The sequence below is a fragment of the Callorhinus ursinus genome, unplaced genomic scaffold, assembly GCF_003265705.2.
Source record: "Callorhinus ursinus isolate GAN/ISIS: 27379988/994484 unplaced genomic scaffold, GSC_fseal_2.0 scaffold119, whole genome shotgun sequence".
Lineage (NCBI taxonomy): Eukaryota > Metazoa > Chordata > Mammalia > Carnivora > Otariidae > Callorhinus > Callorhinus ursinus.
The window spans coordinates 647,873-671,150 of NW_027397181.1; the positions used below are offsets into that span (position 1 = coordinate 647,873).

General features: G+C 44.8%; 1 protein-coding gene across 4 annotated transcripts in view; it reads left to right on the forward strand.

Moving 5' to 3' along the window:
- ZXDC (ZXD family zinc finger C) overlaps positions 1 to 23,278 on the forward strand; it is a 105,893-nt gene that overhangs the window by 1,187 nt on the left and 81,428 nt on the right. For 3 of the 4 annotated variants that reach the window (XM_073889856.1, XM_073889857.1, XM_025860265.2), the window contains exons 2-8: positions 2,365 to 2,517; positions 2,613 to 2,691; positions 3,696 to 3,826; positions 8,781 to 8,951; positions 16,487 to 17,175; positions 18,313 to 18,375; positions 19,031 to 19,115. In XM_073889856.1, coding sequence (XP_073745957.1) covers positions 2,365 to 2,517; positions 2,613 to 2,691; positions 3,696 to 3,826; positions 8,781 to 8,951; positions 16,487 to 17,175; positions 18,313 to 18,375; positions 19,031 to 19,115 — 1,371 coding nt within the window. The remainder of the gene's footprint in view (positions 1 to 2,364; positions 2,518 to 2,612; positions 2,692 to 3,695; positions 3,827 to 8,780; positions 8,952 to 16,486; positions 17,176 to 18,312; positions 18,376 to 19,030; positions 19,116 to 23,278) is intronic. The other variant, XM_025860266.2, reaches the window with a different exon arrangement.

The following is a 23,278-nucleotide window of genomic DNA, read 5'->3' on the forward strand; positions in this document are numbered from 1 at the left end:
GTGGGCCAAGAGTGAGGGGCGGGAACGGAGCACTCTGGTGTTTGTGTTCCAGTTCTTTTCAGGTGATTTCGGTTTGACACTTCAACCCTGCCTTGCTGTGGGGATTTCGACAAAGGTAGCACTAAGAATTACAGCCTTTCTTCCCCGCGGTGGAGGCAACAGGTCCCTCTTAGAGGTGCTTCAGGTTAATGAAGGTGATAAAGCATCTTACTAGAGATTTGATTTATGAGTCAGGTGTCTGTTTTCTTGGGTCTTTCATCAGTTAGACATTCAATTATCAGATATTTAGGTGGCACAGATGAATCTGGCCAGATGCAACACCCCAAGGCCCAGAGGGGATAGTCACAGGTGTGTGGTGCATTGCAGTTTTCTGACCTTTTATGCTTTTATTTTCTTTGGACTTCACAGTTTTGGAAGTTCTAAAAATTATTTTACAGATGAAGAGTCTGAGGCCCAGTAATGTGGGTAAAATCCAGTGAAGGGTCCTTTCCCCTCTGTCATTGCCTGCAGTAGGAGGGAATGCAGGCTCCAAAACAGTGAACTCCACCAGGAGAGGCAGATTTAGGTGCCTGAGGAGGCACAGGAGGAAGAGAAGATTCGTGCCTGGGAAGGAGGTGGCTTGCTTGAGCTGGGGTGGAGGGCAGTGTTGGTGGGTGACACAGCAAAGCCAAGGAAGGGAATGCGGGCTGTGGTGGTGGTGTGAGGTGGAGAGTGAAGTTGGAAGGGTGTGGGAGGGCCCAGTAGAGGGGGAGGGACCTTTCGTGTCCTCTTCGTTAAAACAGAACCTCAACTGTGTGCCTAGCATGCGTCCTGCGTGTGTATTGGTGCATTATATTTGTGCAGTGCTCTCATGGTAATGTGTTTGTTATAAGATACACTTAAATGTAGTAGGGATTTTGAAAGGATGAAATGAAAAACATATTAATAAGTTCTAATATTTTTTTCCCCACATGCTTGTGAATGGTCTTTTGCATCCCTCTTTGTGGAGAATATAGGTTTAAACCACTATTTCAGAACCTTCTCAGTAATACACTGTGAATCTGGCTTATAGACTGCTCCCTAGTAAAATGCACAAAGAGCATCATTCTAAGTATAGTACTAGGAAGATCAGGGATTTTTGGGTTGGATGATCAGTGGTGTTCAGGATGGGTGGGTTCAGGAGAGGGACCAGTGAAGCCCCGTTAAATGTTCTAGACCTGAGTTTGCTGAGGCAGTGGGAATGGTGAGGGGGTTCCACGTAGGAAAGATTGCAGAGGCAGGATCAAAAGGCTTGACTGTTGATTGCAGGGAGGGTGGTTCTCTGTAAGGCAGAGCAATTTACCTGTTGGAGTGTGTGAATACACTAAAGCCCAAAATAGGGAATGAGGGGGGTGGGAAGGGAGGGCAGTTTTATGCCAAAGAGGAGGAAGAGGATGATTTTCGGGCATTTAGGAAGAGGAGCATTTCCCAGTTAAGTGTTGCGAGGGTGAGTAGGGTTCCTGGGGCTCGTGCTTCGATGTGCAGCGTGTATCCGCTTGGTGGTGTATAGGCACGATGGTAGCGTGTTACAGACTCTGGGAAGAGCTGCTGCAGAGATACCTGGTCAGCATCTTGCAACCTGGCATTTTCTACTCTATTTAAGCCTGAACCTTTTTGTTAAAGGAGAGCTATTGATGTGGAAAGTCTGGGGATTGCTGAGGTAGGCTCCTTTCTGGTGGCTGAACTGGAGTTGAAGATGGGAGTGAAGGAAAAGGCCATGTGAATGAAGACCCTGGTAGCCTCCTTTCACAGCAGGGAACCCTGGTGAAATAAGCAAAAGGAAAAGGAGAAAGGAGGTGACAGCAGGGGCTGCTGCCCTTTGCAGAGGATGTCAGGGAGGACATTTGTAATTTTGGAGGACACAGCATCACGTGGAGGGGCAAAGTCTCGGATAGAACAATGGTTTGTGGCCCTTCCAAGTTCAACCCTCTCAGACAGAATCCTTAGTATCCTAAGATACTAAATCCTTAGAATTAGTATCTAATATCTCTTGTTCGGTTTTCCTTGGTCTCACACAGACAGACAGCGTTGACATTTGAGTTCACGAGAAAGATCTGTGCTGTGGAAACTGGGGAGCACGTGGCTGTGATTGGAGGACTTGCCCTTGATCACTTGCTTCCTATCTAAGTCGTATCACAGCAGGTGGCCTGCGTGTGCTTATTGGGTGCCCTTAGCCACTATTAAAATAATGGTTGTAACATGGTTGTAACTTTCTGGAGGTGCTTCTGACTGATTTTCTTTCTTGTTTGCTTCAGTGTGAATAGTGTCCTGGAGGGGTGACTAGTTTAGCTGTGTTATGGGATTTTTGTCACACCAGTGAACAGGGTTTGTGTTTTCTTTGTTCAGGCTGCGAGAAGACATTCATCACAGTGAGTGCTCTGTTTTCCCATAACCGAGCTCACTTCAGGGAACAAGAACTCTTTTCTTGCTCCTTTCCTGGGTGCAGCAAACAATATGACAAAGCCTGTCGCCTGAAAATTCACCTGAGAAGTCATACAGGTAATGAGCTAGAGAATAGAGCATTGGCACCTAAGATTTGTCTTTGTGGTAGCTTGCATTTATGATTATGTGGCGTAATTTTTTTCTTTCCTAAGGTGAAAGACCTTTTATTTGTGACTCTGACAGTTGTGGCTGGACCTTCACCAGCATGTCTAAACTCCTACGACACAAAAGGTAATCTTTACATTTTGGTTGAATTACCCATATAGGAACAAATGAGTTGTCAGTAGCAGAAGCCTATGGATTAAATATCTGTCGATTTTTAAGTTATAAGGAAGGGAGCCCATTGTAGATTGGAAAGTTCAGAAACCTGTAAAAAGAAAACCACTCAGAATCTGATCACCTAATGTCAGTTTTTCTAGGTATACTTGTTTTTTAAATGTAATTTGCATATTTCATATACAATTCAATATTTAGAAAAAATTAACATTGTAGAAGAAGCTTTCCTGATGTCATTCGAAAATTTCCATGCTGATAACGACGTCCTTGGAGGGCTTTGCTTATGTGCAGGTGATGTTCAGCGCTTTACATATGTGTCTCCTTTAACCTTCACGATGACTCTGGCTTTGATGTTCTTACTCTTCCTGGTTTGCATTGGGACACAGCAGGTTGGGTGGTTTGTCCATGCTTGCACAGCTGGGAATTTGAGGGGTTTTAAGTATAACAATGTTACTTAGGAAAGAACTGTGTTTATGCATGGGCTTGAAGGGGTCCTTTTAGCATTGCAATTGATACAATGTTACTTAGGAAAGAACTGTGTTTATGCATGGACTTGAAGGGGTCCTTTTAGCATTGCAGTTGATTTTCTGTGCATGTTTCTCTTTGCCCTCTGCAGCTTGGAAACCTTGTTTGTTACCAGAATTTCTAAACATTGAAAGCTTCATCAATACGTTTGGGACCCAGCTGTGTGTTCCTAGATTGAAGCAGCACTAATTGATGTGTCTGACTCTCCAGTCAGCCTTGTCCTTAAAGCAGAATTCCTAATTACAGGGTTAGCTAAATTGCAAACCTGTTCACATGGGTTAGAGAGAATTAAGATTTTCTGAAATGTACTGATCATTTTCTTTAAATGCTAAGAGTTTGTAATTTGCAGAATTTTAAACAAAGAATCACCTCTGAGGTCTGGTATCTCCGGATTGTGTGAATAATCAATGTTCCCTGTTTTTCTCTTCTGGCAGGAAACACGATGATGACCGGAGGTTTACCTGCCCTGTTGAAGGCTGTGGGAAGTCATTCACGAGAGCAGAGCACCTGAAAGGCCATAGCATCACCCACCTGGGCACAAAGCCATTCGAGTGTCCCGTGGAAGGTAGATTTTAATATATTACTTTGAGCTGTAAACTAGCATGTGTCCATGTTGTTGTAAGTTTAAGTTGTTTAAAGGTAAGTTTTATTTGCTTCAAGACAAGGTGAATGTAAGTTGCAGCATTAGATTTAATTGGCCGGTTTTAGTTAATTGTTTTATCTTGGGAGCAGTGTATGAAAAGAACAGACTTTAGGATCAGACCTGGTTTGACTCTTGGGTCTGAAGTGCACTCGCCAGATCTGTGGCTCTAGTTATTACCTGTTTAATGTGGTGGTTGTGAGGAGTAGGCGAAATAAGCTGTGAAAAATGCCTGTTTTGGCATCTGGCAGCTACCACGGATTCAATAAATGGTAGCTATGCATGCTGTGATTGGACAGCAGTCAGGTTAGGCTAGCTTTTTTAAAAAGGGCATTCAGATGTTTTTTCTCTGCACAGCGAAAGCATGATTCATGGGCAGAAGTGTGCCCCATGGCTCGTGTGTGCTGGCCTACTGTAAGTGCTGCAGGTGTGTGGGAGGGCAGAGCAGGTCAGTGTGTGCTTGTGAGTCTCATTCCTGGCTCCCCCCTCCCTCAGGTGATGATCTCAGGCCACCTTCTCTGGGCCTCAGTTTCCTTATCTGGAAAAGGGATAATAAAGACCAATTTGAAGCTGAGACCGGTTCCTAGAATGTAATGAAGATAATACAGATGATTTAACCAAGACACAGTTCCTCCTGTCATCAGAGCTCCAGTTGGGGCACGCCAGGTAGACCAGTACCTGTAGGGTGCTGTGGGGACACACAGGTCACCCAGACTGCTCCTAGAGCATGGGGGCATGGGAGTGGTCTCCCAGCTGGCTGAAGAAGGAGGCAGAGCTATCCAGGGGTAGAGGAGGCAGGAGAGGCCAGTGTAGGGGCATCTCCCAGAATGGTGAGAGCAGCAGGGTAGGTGCTCAGGGAATGGGAGTGATGGGACCATGATTGAGTTTTTAGGCTCAGTCTGGTTTCCTGGAGAGATGATTGGCACCTGCACTGGGGCTTGGCAGTGGGAAGGGAGAGAGGGCACAGATGAGAGAGACAGGAGTTAGACAGTGCACCAGCAGTGCTTGGTGATAGATTTGGGAGTAGGGGTTTTGGGTGAAGCAGTAGTTTGGGCCAGCATCTCACTTGAGGTAGGCACACAGGGCTGGTGGTTGGAGGAAGAGGATGTGCTGCATTTTAGGTGCCCACAGGCTTTCCAAGTTCAGATGCTCAGGAGGCACGGATGTACTGCTTGCTGAGGTTGGTGAGGAGGTGGGCTGGGAGTGAGGCAGACATGGTGATGATCTAAGCCATGGAAGTGGGTGCAGCGCTCAAGGATTGGTGTACGCTGAAGATGGGCGGAGGAGTGTGGTGTTTGAAGGCCTGAGGCTTCCTGGACCCCAATCCCAAGCCTGCCGCTTAAGTCGCTCTATAGCCTCTGACAAGCGGCTCAAGCACTCTCGGCCTCTCTTCCCCATCTTTGAAGTGGTCGTAACACAGGGTCGTTGTGAGAGGGCCCTATTAGGTAACAGGTTTAATAGAGACATATAGAAAACAGCAAATGTCAGCTACTGCCATTGTTACCATTGGTATGAAACCAAAAAGGCCTAGGACAAAAACCCTGGGGACCGCCACAAACTCAGGTTGAAAAGTCGAAGGGGTGCCCTGGGAGGGGCCTAAGAAGGAATGGGAAGAGTGTAGCCTTGGTAGCACTGAAGCCAAGAGAGGAGGATGTCTGGGAAAGGAGAGGGTCCGTCCTGAGTGCTGAGGGGCGGCAGTTTGGTGAGGACCGTGGGCTCCTCCAGCAGGGTCATTGGGGTCTTGCAGGGTGAGGGTCAAGTTCGGTGGAGTAACTCAGGCAGAGCCCTGCTCTAGTGTTCTGAGCGGTGGGGTAGGGTAAGGCAGGAGGTGGCTTGTGAGGGAGGGAAAGAGTAAGGGGGTGGTAACTGGCTACAGAGGAGGGGTGGTTTCTGCCTTGCAATAACTGGAGCCTTGAGATCTTTGAGTGTGTTGAGCTGGTAGAGGCAGGTGCAGATGGGGTGACCATTGGTGCTTGGTTGAAGAGCGCGCTTCTCCAGGGAGTGTAGGTGAGGGCAGGAGCCTCGGGAGAGGATCCTAGGACCCTTGTTTGGGTCAGCTGAGAGTTGATGATTTTTTTTTTTTAAATGAGAGTTGATAATTCTTGAATATGGGTGACTAGACCATTCTTTCTGCTTTTGTAATGTTTGAAATGTTTCATAATAAAAAGTTAAAAACAACAAAAAGTCAAAGAACCGTCACCACCCATCTTTTCATAGTAATTGGAGGAGACGGGGAGGGTAGGGCCACACAGAGGTGAGTGTGTATGAGGGAGGGCAGGGTGGCACGCGTGCGTGTGTGTGGTGGTGGTGGCCGCGGCGGCGTCACCTCTACTAGTATGCTGTGGCAGTGTATACAGAGTCAAGGCATACAGAGTAGAGGTCGGAAGATGTGTGTGGTCCTCCTGTAAGTGGTAGATGGGAATTGAGGAGATTCCCATGGCGTTTGTCATTGATGGGCTGCTTCTGCCTCTCCTCTGGGTGGGGGTAACTTGGTATAAATGTGGGGTGCTCGTATTAATAGTTTTGATTTGTTAAGAATGGTTACAAGTCTCGGTAGATACTGTTGCAGTTAGGAAAAGACAGCCATTAACACTCGTGGAAGAATGGTCACATTGCTGGCCATCAAAGGATGTATAAATGAAAATGAATATTTTGTTCTCTGTCGAGTTAGCAAGTATTTTTTAAAATGCAAACCACTGCTGACCAGGGTGGCAGACATCCCTGTTGTGGTTGACCCCTGTCCTCGGCAGAGCAGTTTGGTAAGCAGTGTTTTCGGCGCGTCTGCCCTGTGCTGTGCCCCCCTAAGTCTGTGTGGAGGAGTCCTCCAGTCCCTCGGCTGGAAAGGGGGCCGAGGGACATTGCAGGTACAGAGTACCCCTAGGCACCATGTGGAGCAAAGCACACATTGCAGACAGTGCACCTGGGGGTGAGCCTGGAGGCATCTGTTCTCGTGTGTTTTCCAAATGTTCTCTCATGAGCCTGACCTGGAAACAAGCTGGAAGCTTTGTTTGAAAATGAAATAAGTTCAAAACTCTTCTCAGAGGCAGCCAACACCCTTAGTCATCTGGCCGTATTCTGTCTTAATAGACTCTTTTCCTAAAATAGGCCTCCCCCCAGGCCCTAGACTCCAGCAGCTCCACCTTGCCATCCCAAGAAGCTGCCACAAGTGCAGTGATGCTCGCTCCACTTTCGTGGGCACTGTGTGAGCACTCTGTAGGTTGGAATTGTTTATGTGTAGTCTTCATAACCCCTGTGAGGTGGGTGTCATTCCCGCTTTACAGAAAAGGAAAAGGAGACCCAGAAAGAATAAATAAGGCACACGGCCAGTAGGGTCTGAGCTAGAGTTGGGCTCCAGAGTCCAAGCTCTGCCCACCCTGCTTCGTGGCCTCCACGCCTTGGATGGCAGTTCCTCGGCCTGCACACCCTCCTGCTCTGCTGTGTGGCCCCTACCATTTGTCAAGACCCAGTCACCTCAAATGCTACCCACCTCTTGATACCTTTTTTCTCTCCTCTCAAGAGGCACACTGTTTCTTCTGCTTCTAGAACACTCCATGGCCCTAGCACTGGTTTTATTTTGCCCTTCGTTAGGACAGCTGGTTGTTTACACATCCCTACCAGGTCACAGGCTTGTAGCTGCCTAGAACTGTGCTTCCCCTCTGTGTGTCCCTGTGGTGCAGAGCTTCAGCAGTGGGAGGTTAGGCCAAGAGGAAGGTGGTGGTATTTTTTAATTTGTCTTGTTTTCCCACCTGACACATACGTGCAGGTCTGTGGCCTGACTGACTCTAGCTAAGCCGTTGAGTTATCAGCAAGGCAGTGCCACTTCCGGGCTTCACTTGTGCTCCTGATTTAGGGTCATTTGCTTGGTCCCTTTGGGCCTCAGTTTCTCAGTAGTAAAATGAGAGGAATTGGCTTTGGTGATCTGTTGAGAGAGTTTCCAACTCTAAATGTCATAGAGTTCCAGTTTTTATAGTAGTAGCTAAGTACAGATAACTGGTAAAATTTTTAGCAATTGAACTTTTAAGGGGTTGTTTAACACTGAATTAGACTTCGTTTTCCCAGCAACCCTGTGTAGTAGGTAAAGAAACAGGCCCAGAGTTAACTTGTCAAGGTTATGTGTCTTTTACACAACTGATGGGGAACTTGCTGTCTCCTTTTAAATGCAGTTTGCTTTCAAATTTAATTCCTTGTGTCGGGGAGGAAGAATTTTTTTCTGTCCTTCAAGGTTGTTCTAGCTGGACTAAATTAAATTGACATGGGACAGATTAAGAGAAAATAAAATTTAATTTCATATGTATGGAAAACCCACACAGACATGAGATTCCAGAGACAGGTAAAATGAAGTATATATGTCATCCCGAGCTAAAGAGAAGGGTGGGTAGGGACCTGGACTTTCAGAAGGAAGGAAAGCATTTCACAGGAAAATGAAAATGAGTAAATGTTTGGTGAACAAGTGTTTGCTGGTCCACAGAAACAATGGGACACAGAGTGGACTTTGATCAAACAGGCCTTGCTAGGTCCTCCCCGTCCCCCATACCTAGTTTGTATTATAATGTAGTTATCTGTGGTGGTAGCTTTTTTCCTGGAGCATGTCCTCCATCTAAATTCTTTTAGACAGTAGGCAGAGGGATGTCAAAGTTTATTCCCGATCTTTTGGACCTTGTTTCCAGCTGGCATAATCTGCCTGCCAGAGAGGCCTGGCTTGGGGGCAGCCTGCCTTGGCCCCTACATTTGTGATGCTGCCCGAAGGTGTATTGTGTCTGTCCCTGGCCAGTGGCCGGAGCATGGGCATGCATTGTCTTATGATTCCAGTGGGAGGAAATGTCAGCACTGGTTTCTTGGGAATCCTCAGGTTTACCACTCATCGGTCTTTTTGTTCCAGGGTGCTGTGCCAGGTTCTCTGCCCGTAGCAGCCTCTACATTCACTCCAAGAAACACCTGCAGGACGTGGGTGCTCCGAAAAGCCGTTGCCCGGTGTCCAACTGTAACAGACTCTTCACCTCCAAGCACAGCATGAAGGCGCATGTGGTCCGACAGCATAGCCGGCGCCCAGGTCTGCTCGGTTTACTTCTCTCAGGACACTGCAAAGATGTGTACGCTCGTCATGTGTTAGAGAAGCCAAAGCATGTCTTTCCTTCCTCTGCCCTCTTCAGAAGTTGTCTGGTTATAGGTTAAATTAATTGAGCACAGTGAAGTCTTACTGGCCCATGGACCATGGCTGCCAAGCCTAGTGGCATCTTTTGGACTCTTCTGCCACTTCTTGCCTCTGACCCTTAATTCTTCCCTTATCTCTGAAGTGCTTCCCTTGAGGAGCATTCAGTTATTTATTTATTTATTTATTTATTTTTAGTGTTTTACTTGGCTTTTCCTAGCACATGTCTCCCAAGTCTGTCTCCCTCTCTCTTTGACCTTTGTCCTGAATTCTGAGCCTGCCCCTCCCTTGTTTCTGTCTTCACTCCTCTCTCTGTCTTGTTGTGCGGAGCGGTGTTTCACCTTGTGAGCAGGGGGCGGGGCTTGAGGGCCTGGGTAGGGGAGGGGGGGCGAGGAAACCACAGCCGTAGTCTGGAGCAGGGATTCTGGGCACGTGAAGGCCTGGTCATCTGGCTGCATGGTGGCATGGGACTGATGGTCTGCCTCTCGAGACTGCACGCACAGCCCTATGGGCAGACCGTTGAGGGGTCTGGGTGGCCATGTTGTGCCTCTGCCTTGGAGCTCACACCACCCTGCTCTCTGGGGTGTGGTGGGGTTGCTGCTCCCAGCCGGGGAAGGCCTCGCTAGCCATCCGGTTACTTGAGCATGCTGCCTCCCTACCACCTGGGTGACAGGCAGCACCAGCCCTGGGAGCACAGCTACTTCCCGGTGGGGGGGTCCAGGCGACACACAGGTCCTCGAGCTTCGGTTTCCTCATCTTTAAAACACGGAAGAGAATTTGTGTAGTTTTCCGAAGGAAATGTCCTTCCTCTGGCTTTTTCCCACCCTGTTATAGATGTGGTCACCTCACTCCTTTAGCTCTAACGTAATTGCCTTTTCACTGGGATTTAAGAAGCTGCCCTTCTGAACTCTAGGTGTTATGAGAACTCATATGAGAGGCTGTCCCCTCAACTCACAGAGTCCAGTCAAGAGCTGTAGGCTGGTGTTGAGAGGCCCTCAGGGGTCGGGTTGCTACTTCCGTCTCGAGAACTTACCCCTTGCCGCTCTTGGCTCTGAGCTGGCACTGTGGGGTACTGTGCACCTGGGCCTCTTTGCTCTTCTTCCTTTCCTGGCTTGGCTCATTCAGAAGTCAGCGACAGCATCATTCATTCCACAGGAGTTTCCTTAGACTCTGTCTCCATGTGAGAGCCTCTTAGGGGCTCTTTAGTGCCTGTGTTTCCCAGGCGCCGAGTTTATAATGTGCCACTGACTGACTTGTATGTCATTTTCCCCTGCTGTGGTCAGAGGTGGATAACTAATGTAGTATCCCAGCGCTAGCCTCGTGAGGTACTGGTGCTTGGGAACCTGCATTGTTGTGGACTGACGCTGCCAGGGGCTCTGGAGGCCCTGGATTGGCTGTTGGAGTCCCCTCACGGTGGTCCTGGGGCAGGGGCATCTTCACTGCTCTGTCCCCGATGAAGCTGAGGTGGAAAGGAGAGGGATTTGTCTGAGGTCCCATATACTGAGAAGTGCTGGAGCGAGGTCATGATTGTAACCTTGGTCTAGACGCTCTATTAATTAACATTTAATGATTTCTGAATATCTCGGCAATAGCAGGTGTCCAGTGAATATCTGTGATTTCAGTGCTAAATAGGAAATTTGTGAACAAATTGGTGTCCACACCGAGATTATTATTAATTTTTTATCTCCGTGAAATTCTCAAGATAGTCAAGGGGAATTTTGGAAGGTTTTGAAAAAGTGAGTTTTCCATTCTTAATTTCTGAATCTCTGCCACTTTTTAAAGTTGTTTTATTGGTTCTGAGATACTTAGTGAAGAAGCAATAATATATCGATACTATTTTTATTTTTTATTTTTTTAAATTTTTTATTGTTATGTTAATCATCATATATTACATCATTAGTTTTTGATGTAGTGTTCCATGATTCATTGTTTGTGCATAACACCCAGTGCTCCATGCAGAATGTGCCCTCCTTAATACCCATCACCAGGCTAACCCATCCCCCTACCCTCCTCCCCTCTAGAACCCTCAGTTTGTTTTTCAGAGTCCATCATCTCTCATGGTTCATCTCCCCCTCTGACTTACTCCCCTTCATTCTTCCCTTCCTGCTATCTTCTTCTTCTTCTTTTTTTTCCCTTAACATATATTGCAGTATTTATTTCAGAAGTACAGATCTGTGATTCAACAGTCTTGCACAATTCACAGCGCTCACCATAGCACATACCCTCCCCAATGTCTGTCGCCCAGCCACCCCATCCCTCCCACCCCCCACCACTCCAGCAACCCTCAGTTTGTTTCCTGAGATTAAGAATTCCTCATATCAGCGAGGTCATATGATACATGTCTTTCTCTGATTGACTTATTTCACTCAGCATAACACCCTCCAGTTCCATCCACGTCGTTGCAAATGGCAAGATCTCATTCCTTTTGATGGCTGCATAATATTCCATTGTGTATATATACCACATCTTCTTTATCCATTCATCTGTCGATGGACATCTTGGCTCTTTCCACAGTTGGGCTATCGTGGACATTGCTGCTATAAACATTGGGGTGCACGTACCCCTTTGGATCCCTACATTTGTATCTTTGTGGTAAATACCCAGTAGTGCAATTGCTCGATCGTATGGTAGCTGTATTTTCAACTGTTTGAGGAACCTCCATACTGTTTTCCAGAGTGGTTGCACCAGCTTGCATTCCCACCAACAGTGTAGGAGGGTTCCCCTTTCTCCGCATCCCCGCCAACATCTCTCGTTTCCTGACTTGTTAATTTTAGCCATTCTGATGGGTGTGAGGTGGTATCTCATTGAGGTTTTGATTTGGATTTCCCTGATGCCGAGCGATGTTGAGCACTTTTTCATGTGTCTGTTGGCCATTTGGATGTCTTCTTTGGAAAAATGTCTGTTCATGTCTTCTGCCCACTTCTTGATTGGATTATTTGTTCTTTGGGTGTTGAGTTTGATAAATTCTTTATAGATTTTGGATACTAGCCCTTTATCTGATATGTCATTTGCAAATATTTTCTCCCATTCTGTCAGGTGTCTTTTGGTTTTGTGGACTGTTTCTTCTGCTGTGCAAAAGTTTTTTATCTTGATGCAATCCCAATAGTTCATTTTTGCCTTTGCTTCCCGTGCCTTTGGCGATGTTTCTAGGAAGAAGTTGCTGTGGCTGAGGTCGAAGAGGTTGCTGCCTGTGTTCTCCTTTAGGATTTTGATGGACTCCTGTCTCACGTTTAGGTCTTTCAACCATTTGGAGTCTGTTTTTGTGTGTGGTATAAGGAAATAGTCCAGTTTCATTCTTCTGCATGTGGCTGTCCAATTTTCCCAACACCATTTGTTGAAGAGACTGTCTTTTTGCCATTGGACATTCTTTCCTGCTTTGTCAAAGATGAGTTGACCATAAAGTTGAGGGTCCATTTCTGGGCTCTCTATTCTGTTCCACTGATCGATGTGTCTGTTTTTGTGCCAGTACCATACTGTCTTGATGATGACAGCTTTGTAATAGAGCTGGAAGTCCGGAATTGTGATGCCGCCAGCTTTGCTTTTCTTTTTCAAGATTCCTCTGGCTATTCGGGGTCTCTTCTGGTTCCATACAAATTTTAGGATTATTTGTTCCATTTCTTTGAAAAAAAGTGGATGGTATTTTGATGGGGATTGCATTGAATGTGTAGATTGCTCTAGGTAGCATTGACATCTTCACAATGTTTGTTCTCCCAATCGATGAGCATGGAATGTTTTTCCATTTCTTTGTGTTTTCTTCAATTTCTTTCCTGAGTATTTTATAGTTTTCTGAGTACAGATCCTTTGCCTCTTTGGTTAAATTTATTCCTAGGTATTTTATGCTTTTGGGTGCAGTTGTAAATGGGATCGAGTCCTTGATTTGTCTCTCTTCTCTTTTGGTGGTGGTGTATAGGAATGCCACTGATTTCTGTGCATTGATTTTATATCCTGCTACTTCACTGAATTCCTGTATGAGTTCTAGCAGTTTTGGGAGGGAGTCTTTTGGGTTTTCCACATACAGTATCATATCATCTGCAGAGAGTGAGAGTTTGACTTCCTCTTTGCCGATTTGGATGCCTTTGATTTCTTTTTGTTGTCTGATTGCCGTGGCTAGGACTTCTAATACTATGTAGAATAGCAGTGGTGAGAGTGGACATCCCTGCCGCGTTCTTGACCTTAGGGGAAAAGCTCTCAGCTTTTCCCCATTGAGAATGATATTCGCTGTAGGTTTTTCATAGATGGCTTTTATGATGTTGAGGTATGTACCCTCTATCCCTATACTCTGAAGAGTTTTGATCAAGAAAGGATGCTGTACTTTTTCAAATGCCTTTTCTGCATCTGTTGAGGGGATCATATGATTCTTGTTCTTTCTTTTGTTAATGTATTGTATCATGTTGATTGATTTGCAGATGGTGAACCATCCTTGCAGCCCAGGGATAAATCCCACTTGGTCGTGGTGAATAATCCTTTTAATGTACTGTTGGATCCTATTGGCTAGTATTTTGGTGAGAATTTTTGCATCCATGTTCGTCAAGGATATTGGTCTGTAATTCTCCTTTTTCATGGGGTGTTTGTCTGGTTTTGGGATCAAGGTAATGCTGGCCTCATAAAACGAGGTTGGAAGTTTTCCTTCCATTTCTATTTTTTGGAACAGTTTCAGGAGAATAGGTATTAATTCTTCTTTAAATGTCTGATAGAATTCCCCTGGGAAGCCATCTGGCCCTGGGCTTTTGTTTCTTGGGAGATTTTTGATGACTGCTTCAATTTCCTTAGTGGCTGTAGGTCTGTTTAGGTTTTCTATTTCTTCCTGGTTCAATTTTGGTAGTTGATACATCTCTAGGAATGCACCCATTTCTTCCAGGTTATCTAATTTGCTGGCACAGAGTTGCTCATAATATGTTCTTATAATTGTTTGTATTTCTTTGGTGTTGGTTGTGATCTCTCCTCTTTCATTCATGATTTTGTTGATTTGGGTCATTTTTCTTTTTGATAAGAAAAGAGAAATGATAAGAAAACCCCTGGCTAGGGGGTTATCAGTCTTGTTAATTCTTTCAAAGAACCAGCTCCTAGTTTCGTTGATCTGTTCTACTGTTCTTTTGGTTTCTAGTTCATTGATTTCTGCTCTGATCTTTATTATTTCTCTTCTCCTGCTGGGTTTAGGCTTTATTTGCTGTTCTTTCTCCAGCTCCTTTAGGTGTAGGGTTAGGTTCTGTATTTGAGACCTTTCTTGTTTCTTGAGAAAGGCTTGTATTGCTATATACTTTCCTCTCAGGACTGCCTTTGCTGTATCCCAAAGATTTTTAACAGTTGTGTTTTCATTTTCATTGGTTTCCATGAATTTGTTTAATTCTTCTTTAATTTCCTGGTTGACCCATTCATTCTTTAGTAGGATGCTCTTTAGCCTCCATGTATTTGAGTTCTTTCCTACTTTCCTCTTGTGAATAAGTTCTAGTTTCGAAGCATTGTGGTCTGAAAATATGCAGGGAATAATCCCAATCTTTTGGTACCAGTTGAGACCTGATTTGTGACCTAGGATGTGATCAGTCCTGGAGAATGTTCCATGGGCACTAGAGAAGAATGTGTATTCCGTTGCTTTGGGATGGAATGTTCTGAATATGTCTGTGAAGTCCCATTTGGTCCAGTGCTTCATTTAAAGTCTTTATTTCCTTGTTGATCTTTTGCTTAGATCTGTCCATATCAGTCAGGGAGGTGTTAAAGTCCCCCACTCTTATTGTAGTGTTGTCAATGTGTTTCTTCGCTTTTGTTATTAATTGCCTTATATAATTGGCTGCTCCCATGTTAGGGGCATAGATATTTACAATTGTTAGATCTTCTTGTTGTATAAACTCTTTAAGTAGGATATAGTGTCTTGATACTATTTTTAAACTTCGAAGTAGTTTGACAGCTAAAGAAGGTAATACTTGGGATTTGGTTATTTATTTTGGGAGGGTCTGTAGTGGTTTTCTTTCATAGGTTTGCATTAGAACTATAACAGGCACTCTTGGAGCTGGTGTCCACCACTGGAAAGTATGAGTTTGGGATTAGCTAACAGTTGGTGTAGGAGGAATAGAGCCAGAGAACTGAGAGAGTCTTTCCCTTTGGCTGGGCACTGACATTTTCTAGAAGCTTCAGCTACAAATTTCTTGGGAAGGATTAACTTCAGGGCCTTGTTTGGCTCCCTTACCCAAATACTTTGTATTCCCATCTTTCTGTTTACTTGGTGCTTGAAGAGTCCTAGGATTTGGGATGGTTGATTGGGTGTACTGGTGTATAAATCTCTGACTTGAATATTCATTGAAATTTTTTAACATTTTACTTTTAAGTAATTTCTACACCTAATGTGGGCTCGAACTCACAACTCCAACTGAGATCAAGAGTCATGTGCTCCACCAACTAAGACTGGCACCCCTCAATGAAATTTTGCTAAAGTATGTTAATGCTCATTATTCCTCCAAGGGTAGCCTGTTCATGTTACCTAATTGAATAACAGAGAATCAAATATTTGAAGAGTGATGTGAACAACTGAGGCTGAGTGAACAATTAAGACTAAAGAGGGATTTACTAAATTATTTTTGCTGTAATCATTAAGTGCTACTTAGGGGCCAGGCGCTGGTGCCTGGTGCTGAAAAGACATTGTGGGTCAGAATGATTCCCTACCCTCAGGATGATCATGGCCTAGGGGGAGGAAGGAGTGTTGGAGGTTGCAAATATAGTGGTTGGGGGAGAAGGGGGAGCCCATCAAGAGAAGCTCCATGGAGGGGACACAGCTCCAGAGTGCCTGGGGGCTGATGGTCTTAGTTCTCTGTAGTTCTAGGGTTGGGACCTTGAGCCAGGGCCTTGATCCCAGAGCATGACAGACAGGACAGTTTTTTTTTTCCCCCCACTGATCATCCCCAGATGACTCAAATTTGTTTTGGAATGGCAGCTAGTTGTGGAGTGGGGCATAGATTTTGATGAGACACGAGCTGACACCAGCCGATTCCAAAAATATCCCAGAGCCAGAGTTCAGCTTGTTTCTGACTTCTGAAGACTTGTGTTCTGTGGAAGGTTTTACGGGCTTCTGAGCACAGTTCTTGTTGTGTAGCAGAAAGAGTATAGGGTTTGAAGCCAGAAAGACACGGATTCAAGTCTTGCCTCTTTCTATTACCAGCTGATGTCACTTTAGGAAATGTTATTTAGACTCTCAGGTCATTTCCTATCTGGAGAAATCCCTGTGAGCTCCAGGATTTGTGATTCTGTCTGTAGAATGCCTGATAGGTTATCAAGCAATGCATTTCTTCAGTGTGTGGCCACCTTTGATGTACCAGGCTGCAGGGACAGGAGGAGTAGATGTTGATGTTACCTTGAAGGGTTGCTTGCTACATAACGTCTCAGCACAAACAAAACTTCCGAGTCTGCTAAAGTGCATAAAACAACTGGAGTGTTCGTTTCTCTTTCAGATCTCTTCCCTCAGCTTGGAGCTCCGAGTTCTCTTACGCACAGCAGTGAGCTTGGCAGCCCAGGCCAAAGTGAGCTCAACAACATAGACCTGGCAGCGCTCTTCTCTGATGCACCCGGTGATGGTGGTAGTGTGGCGGGGGCCTCAGATGAGGCGCTGAACTCTGGAATCCTGACTATTGATGTTACTTCTGTGAGCGCCTCACTCGGAGGGAACCTTCCTGCTAATAATAGTTCCTTGGGGCCCATGGACCCGCTGGTGTTGGTGGCCCACAGTGACATCCCTCCGAGCCTGGATAGCCCTCTTGTTCTTGGCACAGCAGCCACAGTTCTTCAGCAGAGCAGCTTTGGTGTGGATGACGTGCAGACTGTAAGCGCAGGAGCATTAGGCTGTCTGGTAGCTCTGCCTGTCAAGAACTTGAGTCCAGACCCACAGGCTTTGACCTCAGGTGGTCATTTAGCAGGCAACACCACCACACTGACCTCTCCGAGCCCCCCACCTGGAAACACCGGTGGCCCAGAACTGCTGGCTCCAATCAAAGTGGAACCGGACTCACCTCCCGGCCCCGGCACCGTGAGGCAGCAAGAACGGAGCCGAGCGGTGCCCAGGTCGGTGTTCTGCAGCCCTGCGGAAAAGCACAGTCCTCAGAAAGACACGGGGCTCAGTGCGGGGACCGGCAACTTCTATTTGGTATGAAGTGCTCTATTCAGTCACCACCGCCTAACTCGCTTCTCTTACACTCAGTTTTGAGGATGTTCTGGATTAATCGTTCATGTGCAGACATTTCTTACTGGTTTGTGAAAAGACGGAGCCCTGGACTACAAGTCTGGAAATCTGAATTCTGATCTTGAGTCTGGAACTGACTAGGTTTTACGACCTTGAGGAAATCACTTACCTGTCTGAGCCTTAAGTTCTCATTTATTTCTAAAATGAGGGGGTTTGGCTAGATGATTTCTAAGGTCCTTTTGAGTTCTGTGATTCTGTGATGATGTGTTTCTTTTCTTGAAAAAAAAAAAATGGGGTATTTCATAATGTTGAAATGTTCTGCCTTTGTGCTTTTCACGGAATAACAGGTCCTTAGACTTAGTAATGGCCAGAGGAAGAGGACTCATGACATCAGGTTTAATGGAAACTTTAAAACCATGCAAAAAAAAAAAAAATTTTTTTTTTTTTTAAATTAGAATTAACAAGGAAAAAAGGGAGTGGTTTGTGAGCTTTTGTTTCTGGAGGGTTATAAGAGTACTTCTCCAATTTTGAGGCTCGACCGTTAATATACTTTAATTATATTTATGTCAGTTAATACATTTAATATAATTTAATTTAAAATTATTTAATTAAAGATTCTTGGGGGAGAGTCTGATTATTTCCTCAGTTTCAGATGGGTATGATCAAATAGGTTTTTTCTTTGTGGCACAGGTTAAATTTGTTGGTGATATTTATATTGTTCAAAATGTTAAATCTTATTTTACCCCAGTTTTTTTTTTTTTAAAGTTAAATCCTTTGAATTTGAATCAGTTGTGAGGGATGTGGTAACCCATCTACCATGAGCCTTTCAGTCTGAGAGAAGCACAGTCTGTCATACCCTTTCTAATGGCTCCCACTTGTCGGTGGCATAGCCATACTTGGCAGCCTTTGCTTAGGTGGCTAGAGGGGGAGATGGCCGAGGCTCAGAGGTCAGTGGGGAGGCAGGGCTTGTGTGGAGGGCCTTGGTGCCTTGGGAAACCATAGTTCCTTGGTGCCACTGCATCTCCAGAACCGTAACTGTGGGTGGAGGCAGGATGAGCCGCCATGACCTTGATCCTGACTCCTTGTTCATTTTCTCGCTAGCTGTGTGACGTTGGGCTGCCTCGATTCTCTGAGCACAGATGGTGTGTGGTGAATGGGTTACAGGTATGCCACAAGCTGTTGAGGGATGTTCTTTTTCTTTTTGTAGTGGTAAGCATTAAGCTGTTTTTCTTAGCAAACGTTCACAAATTTACAGAAGTGAAGTCCCATTTGAATACTGTTTGGCTCCCTCCGTAACCTTTCTGAATTCAGTAATGTAGTTCTTGTTTTGGTGTATATAACTTTTGAGTCCGGCACCTGCCACCAGAGCGGCCTCTGTAGTGGGTATATGAAATAGGACCTCCCTGGGTCTGCCATACAAGTGTTGTGTGGCAGGTGCTGGAGAATGTTGAGAAGTGCTGCAGTTAATTAATCCTGAACCACCAAGGGAAGGCTGGTTGTTTCAGACAGCAGAGAAGTATGTAACTCCTTTTATAACAGTTTCTGTGTAAAGTATTTTAATATGTTTTAGACTTTGGAGGAATAAACTTTGCTTCTCTGGATAATAAAATTATGTATATTGTTCCAACTCTCATTCTGTTTAGTTGTCACTATAATTGGATGTAACATTTGATTCTCCGTGAACCTTTGCTGGAGATCCTCAAAGATTATTGGACTCTACTCTGTTCAGGAGGCCAACTTAGTACATTTCCGTAGTTCCCTTGCTACCCTTCCTTTACTATTCGGAACGAGTGACTGACACACTTTTCTTTGGTCTCAGGAAAGTGGGGGCTCAGCAAGAACTGATTCCCGAGCCATTCAACTAGCCAAGAAAAAAAAGCAGAAAGGAACTGGGAGCAACGCAGGTGAGGCTGTGTGTGCTGGGGGATTGAGGGATCTGAGTCACCCTGGGCCTTAATTAAGGACAGAAGAAACACGCAGAATAGGTGTTTCTATGTTCTTTGTGTTACTTTTATGTTCAAAATGCCCTTTATCAACTCCTTAGTTTTATGTGAACTTAAGAAAAAATTATCAGCAAAATTTCCAGCATCAGTATGGACATGTTTTATTTATCTAAAAAAAGCTGTGCAAAAGTTAGTGGTCACAGACTCCAATGTCTGCTGCCTAGCAGGCTGCTAGGACAAAGAACAGACTGGCCAGGTGTCAGAAGAGCAGAGGTGTGAACCTAATGCTAACTGGCCACTGGCCCCTGACCTTGGCATTAGGAAGAGCCTGGGGACAGGCTTCTGCTGTCCCAGGAGCAAGGTTCCATGGAGCCAGCCCCTGGGTGGCACATGGCATTGTGGATATCCAGTTCCGAGTTCTGTTGAAATCTTGTCATTTTAAAATGTCAGCAATTTTTCTGGAATTTTTTTAAAAAACACTCATTGGACCAAACCGGACCTAGTTTGTGGCCTCATGTACCTATCTGTCCGTCCATCCAGAAAGCGGAATAGAGGGATGCGGTGCTTAAAGAGACTGTGGTAATCCTTTTGTAAAGGTAACAGTGATTTCTTCTAATACCATTTTCTGTGTATTTCATGTGTCTCTTTATCTAAAATTTGTTTGACTAGTATCAAAGGGTAGGGTGCCTGGGTGACTCGGTTAAGTGTCCGACTCTTGGTTTCAGCTCAGTTCATGAACTCATGGGTCGTGGGATCGAGCCCTGAGTCAGGCAGTGCACTCGGCAGGGAGTCTGCTGGAGATACTCTCTCTTTTCCTCTCCTTCTGCCCCTCCTCCCACACACATGTGTGTGCTCACTCTCATGCTGTCTCTGAAAAAAATAGTGATTTCTGTAATCAGAGAAAATGTACAATGAATTGTACAAATTACACAACAATGAATTATACAATGTAGGGTTAGCAGTACAGTTTATGTCTTTCTGTTCTTAATACCATGGCTTCTTTAACTCCCTCTTTTCTTTTTTTTTTTTTTAAAAGATTTTATTTATTTGAGAGAGAGAGAAACAGCATGAGAGGGGAGAAGGTCAGAGGGAGAAGCAGGCTCCCCGCTGAGCCGGGAGCCTGATGTGGGACTCGATCCCAGGACTCTGGGATCATGACCTGAGCCGAAGGCAGTTGCTTAACCAACTGAGCCACCCAGGCGCCCCTAACTCCCTCTTTTCTGTTAATCAGTTTTCGTAAAGCAGATATTGCCCTATAACGGATGTCGTTCATGTTCATGTTCAGTGTGACTCGGGAAGGGTTCAGGGCAGTTCAGAAAGTGTCCAGATGGCACTTGAAGAGATAATAAAAGAAGGTGTGTGTTGGGCGGGGGAGAGGAGATATGTAGAGTGAAAGAATTCAGCACAGACTAGGTAAAGTCTGTGAAGGAAGCCAGATGCCTTTAACCTGATAGGATAATCTCCATTTGAAGGAAGAAGAACACTGAGCATTCAGGTATATAGGTATATAGTACGTGTTACATTGATTGCATTGCTTTGGGGTGGCCTCTGTAGAGGTGGTTTTATTTATTTTTAATTGTTCTTATAAATATTTCAGCATTATCTTTTAATAATGTCTCTTAAAAACATAGTCATATGCTATTCTTTAAAAAATAACAGTATTTCCTTAATATCTAGCAAGTGTTAAAATTTTCAGTTGTCTCAAATGCTGTAAATGTTTCTTATAACTCTCTGCTTAAATCGGAATCCAAGTAAGTTCCTCTTGGAACAACTTGTTTGATATGTTTCTTAAGTATCTTTAACATGTATAGGTCTCTCCCTCCGTTTCTCTCCCATGTATTTGTGGAAGAAACTGGGTGGCTTGTCCTGTCGAGTTGGCCAGTCTAGATTTGCCTGATGTCATCGCTATGCTGTAGTTTTAACAGGTTCCTCTGTCTTCTGTGCTCTCTGTAAATCAGTAATTACATTTAGAGGCTTGATCTGATTGAACTTTGATCTGGTGGGTCAGCTGTCGGGGAGTTGACAAAACTCATTTGCCAGTGGTGGGGTGCTCTTCCAGAGGTCCCAGATATCTGGTGGTCGGTCTGTCCTGTGTTGTTAGCAGCCATTGATGACCAGTGACTAGATTTATTAATTCCTGAGGGTTTGCAGAAGGATATTTCTCATTACTAGCTAGACTATTTCTGTAAAGAGCAGCTTCTTACCCATCCTTTACCTTGAAGTCCATTCATACTGGAATGTCAGGATAAATGAATCTTTTTCTTTATCAGTTTTCAAAATAATGAACTGGTTTCTTTGCATCCTCCAGTGGTGGTCAGAGTATTTTTTTATACTCATTGATTTAAACATTTTATAGGCTTTTAAGGGGAAATAGAAATCTGGAACCTGCCACATATCCAACCTCCAAATGTATATATATGTAGTAGAAGAATTTTCTTGTATTTATGAAGGCTTACATCTTTGCCCCCCATATATCTTTCTTGAAAAGCCCTCTTAAAGTCTTGTCATCAGCCAAGAGATAGAGGAATAATCCCTTTTCCAGAATCTTTGGGGCCAACTCTATTCCCCCCCCCATGCCATTTTATTTTACTAGAACTTCAGACTTTTTCAGACTTGTGGAAAAAATGATTCCCTAGTTGGCCATACTCTGTGAATATTGTTACTCGTTCGTGTTTTCCAGCTGTAGAACCCTTACCCAATCTCCCCTCATATTACCATCTTCCACAGTCATAGCGTGTTTACCCAAGCTAGGGAGTGATTACCGCCGCAGTCCTAGGGAGTGGACTGCAGACTTTATCTGGATTTGACCAGCGCCCCACTGGTGTCCTTTTGCTGATCCTCTCTGGGGCCCCAGGCTGCACTTGGTTGTCACAACTCCTTAGTCTCCTACAGTCTGGGTCTGTTCCTCAGCCTTCCTTGCCCTTCATGATACATTGAAGAGTGCTGGTCCTTTACTCTGCTTGGGCCTGATGCTTTGTTTATTAGGCTGAGGTGATGGATTTTTTTGGAGCCAGAAGTGAGGTACCTATCTCATTGTGTCTTATTGGGGTCCATGCAATAAACATATTACAGGTGATGTTAACCATTATCACTGATTAAGGTGTTGTCTGCCAGATTTCTCCATCATGAAGTTACTGTTTTTTCTTTTACATTGAATAAATACTTATTTTGAGGTAGATACTTTGAGATGATGTGCAAATCTCAGGGATCTGCAAGATGACCCTGACTTCTGACACCAGCTAGAAAAGTTCAAGGGTCTCCGAGACCACTCTTAGGTACACTAATTCTCTAGGAGGGCTCAGAACTCAGTTATAGATTATTGGAGTGAAAGGATATAGAATAAAGTCAGCCAAGGGAAGAGGAGGGGCATAGGGCAGTCTACAGTTAAGTTCCTAGTGTGAAGCTTCCCATCAGCCTCTCCTTGGAGTTGTAGACAATGCTAACTTCTCCCATTGTGTGACAGTATACATGAAGTATTGCCAACCAGGGGAGCTTACCTTGGTCTTCATGTCCAGACATTTATCAGGTCTTGATTGCACAGATGGCTGCCTGTCCATGAGGCTGACTTAGTCTCCAGCCCCTCCGAAGGTCAAGCTGACACTGTGACCCAAGACCTACACTGTAAGTCACACTGTTAGACTCTGGAGTAGCTGAGAACTCCCAGGTAAACAGACATGCTTCCCAGGTAGGACTTTCCAAGGACCTTGTGATTTCTTCTCAGGAGCCAGGGGCAAAGGCCAGACTTGACCTTGGGCAAGGTTAATCTGCCCCTGCATTCTGTACAAATATCCTGTTTCTCCTTAAACCTCCCATCACTTCAGTGCTTACGGGTAGATTTTGTTACTGTGATGTTCTAGTGGTGATTTTTTTCCCCCTTATTCTTGTACATTTATTAGACAACTTCCGTAAAGAAAAGGTGTCTCTTCTTCTTCATTTATTCACTTATATCAGTATGGACTCAAAGGTGGTTATCCTTTAGGCTGTTATAAGGAATATTGGACTATAATGAATATTATCAGTATTTATTTTGCTGCAGATTGTTCCAGCTTTCACCACTGGGAGCTCTTTTGGTTGGATTCTTGTGCCCTTTCGACGTGCCCTGGCTTTTTAGGGGGGCATTTCCC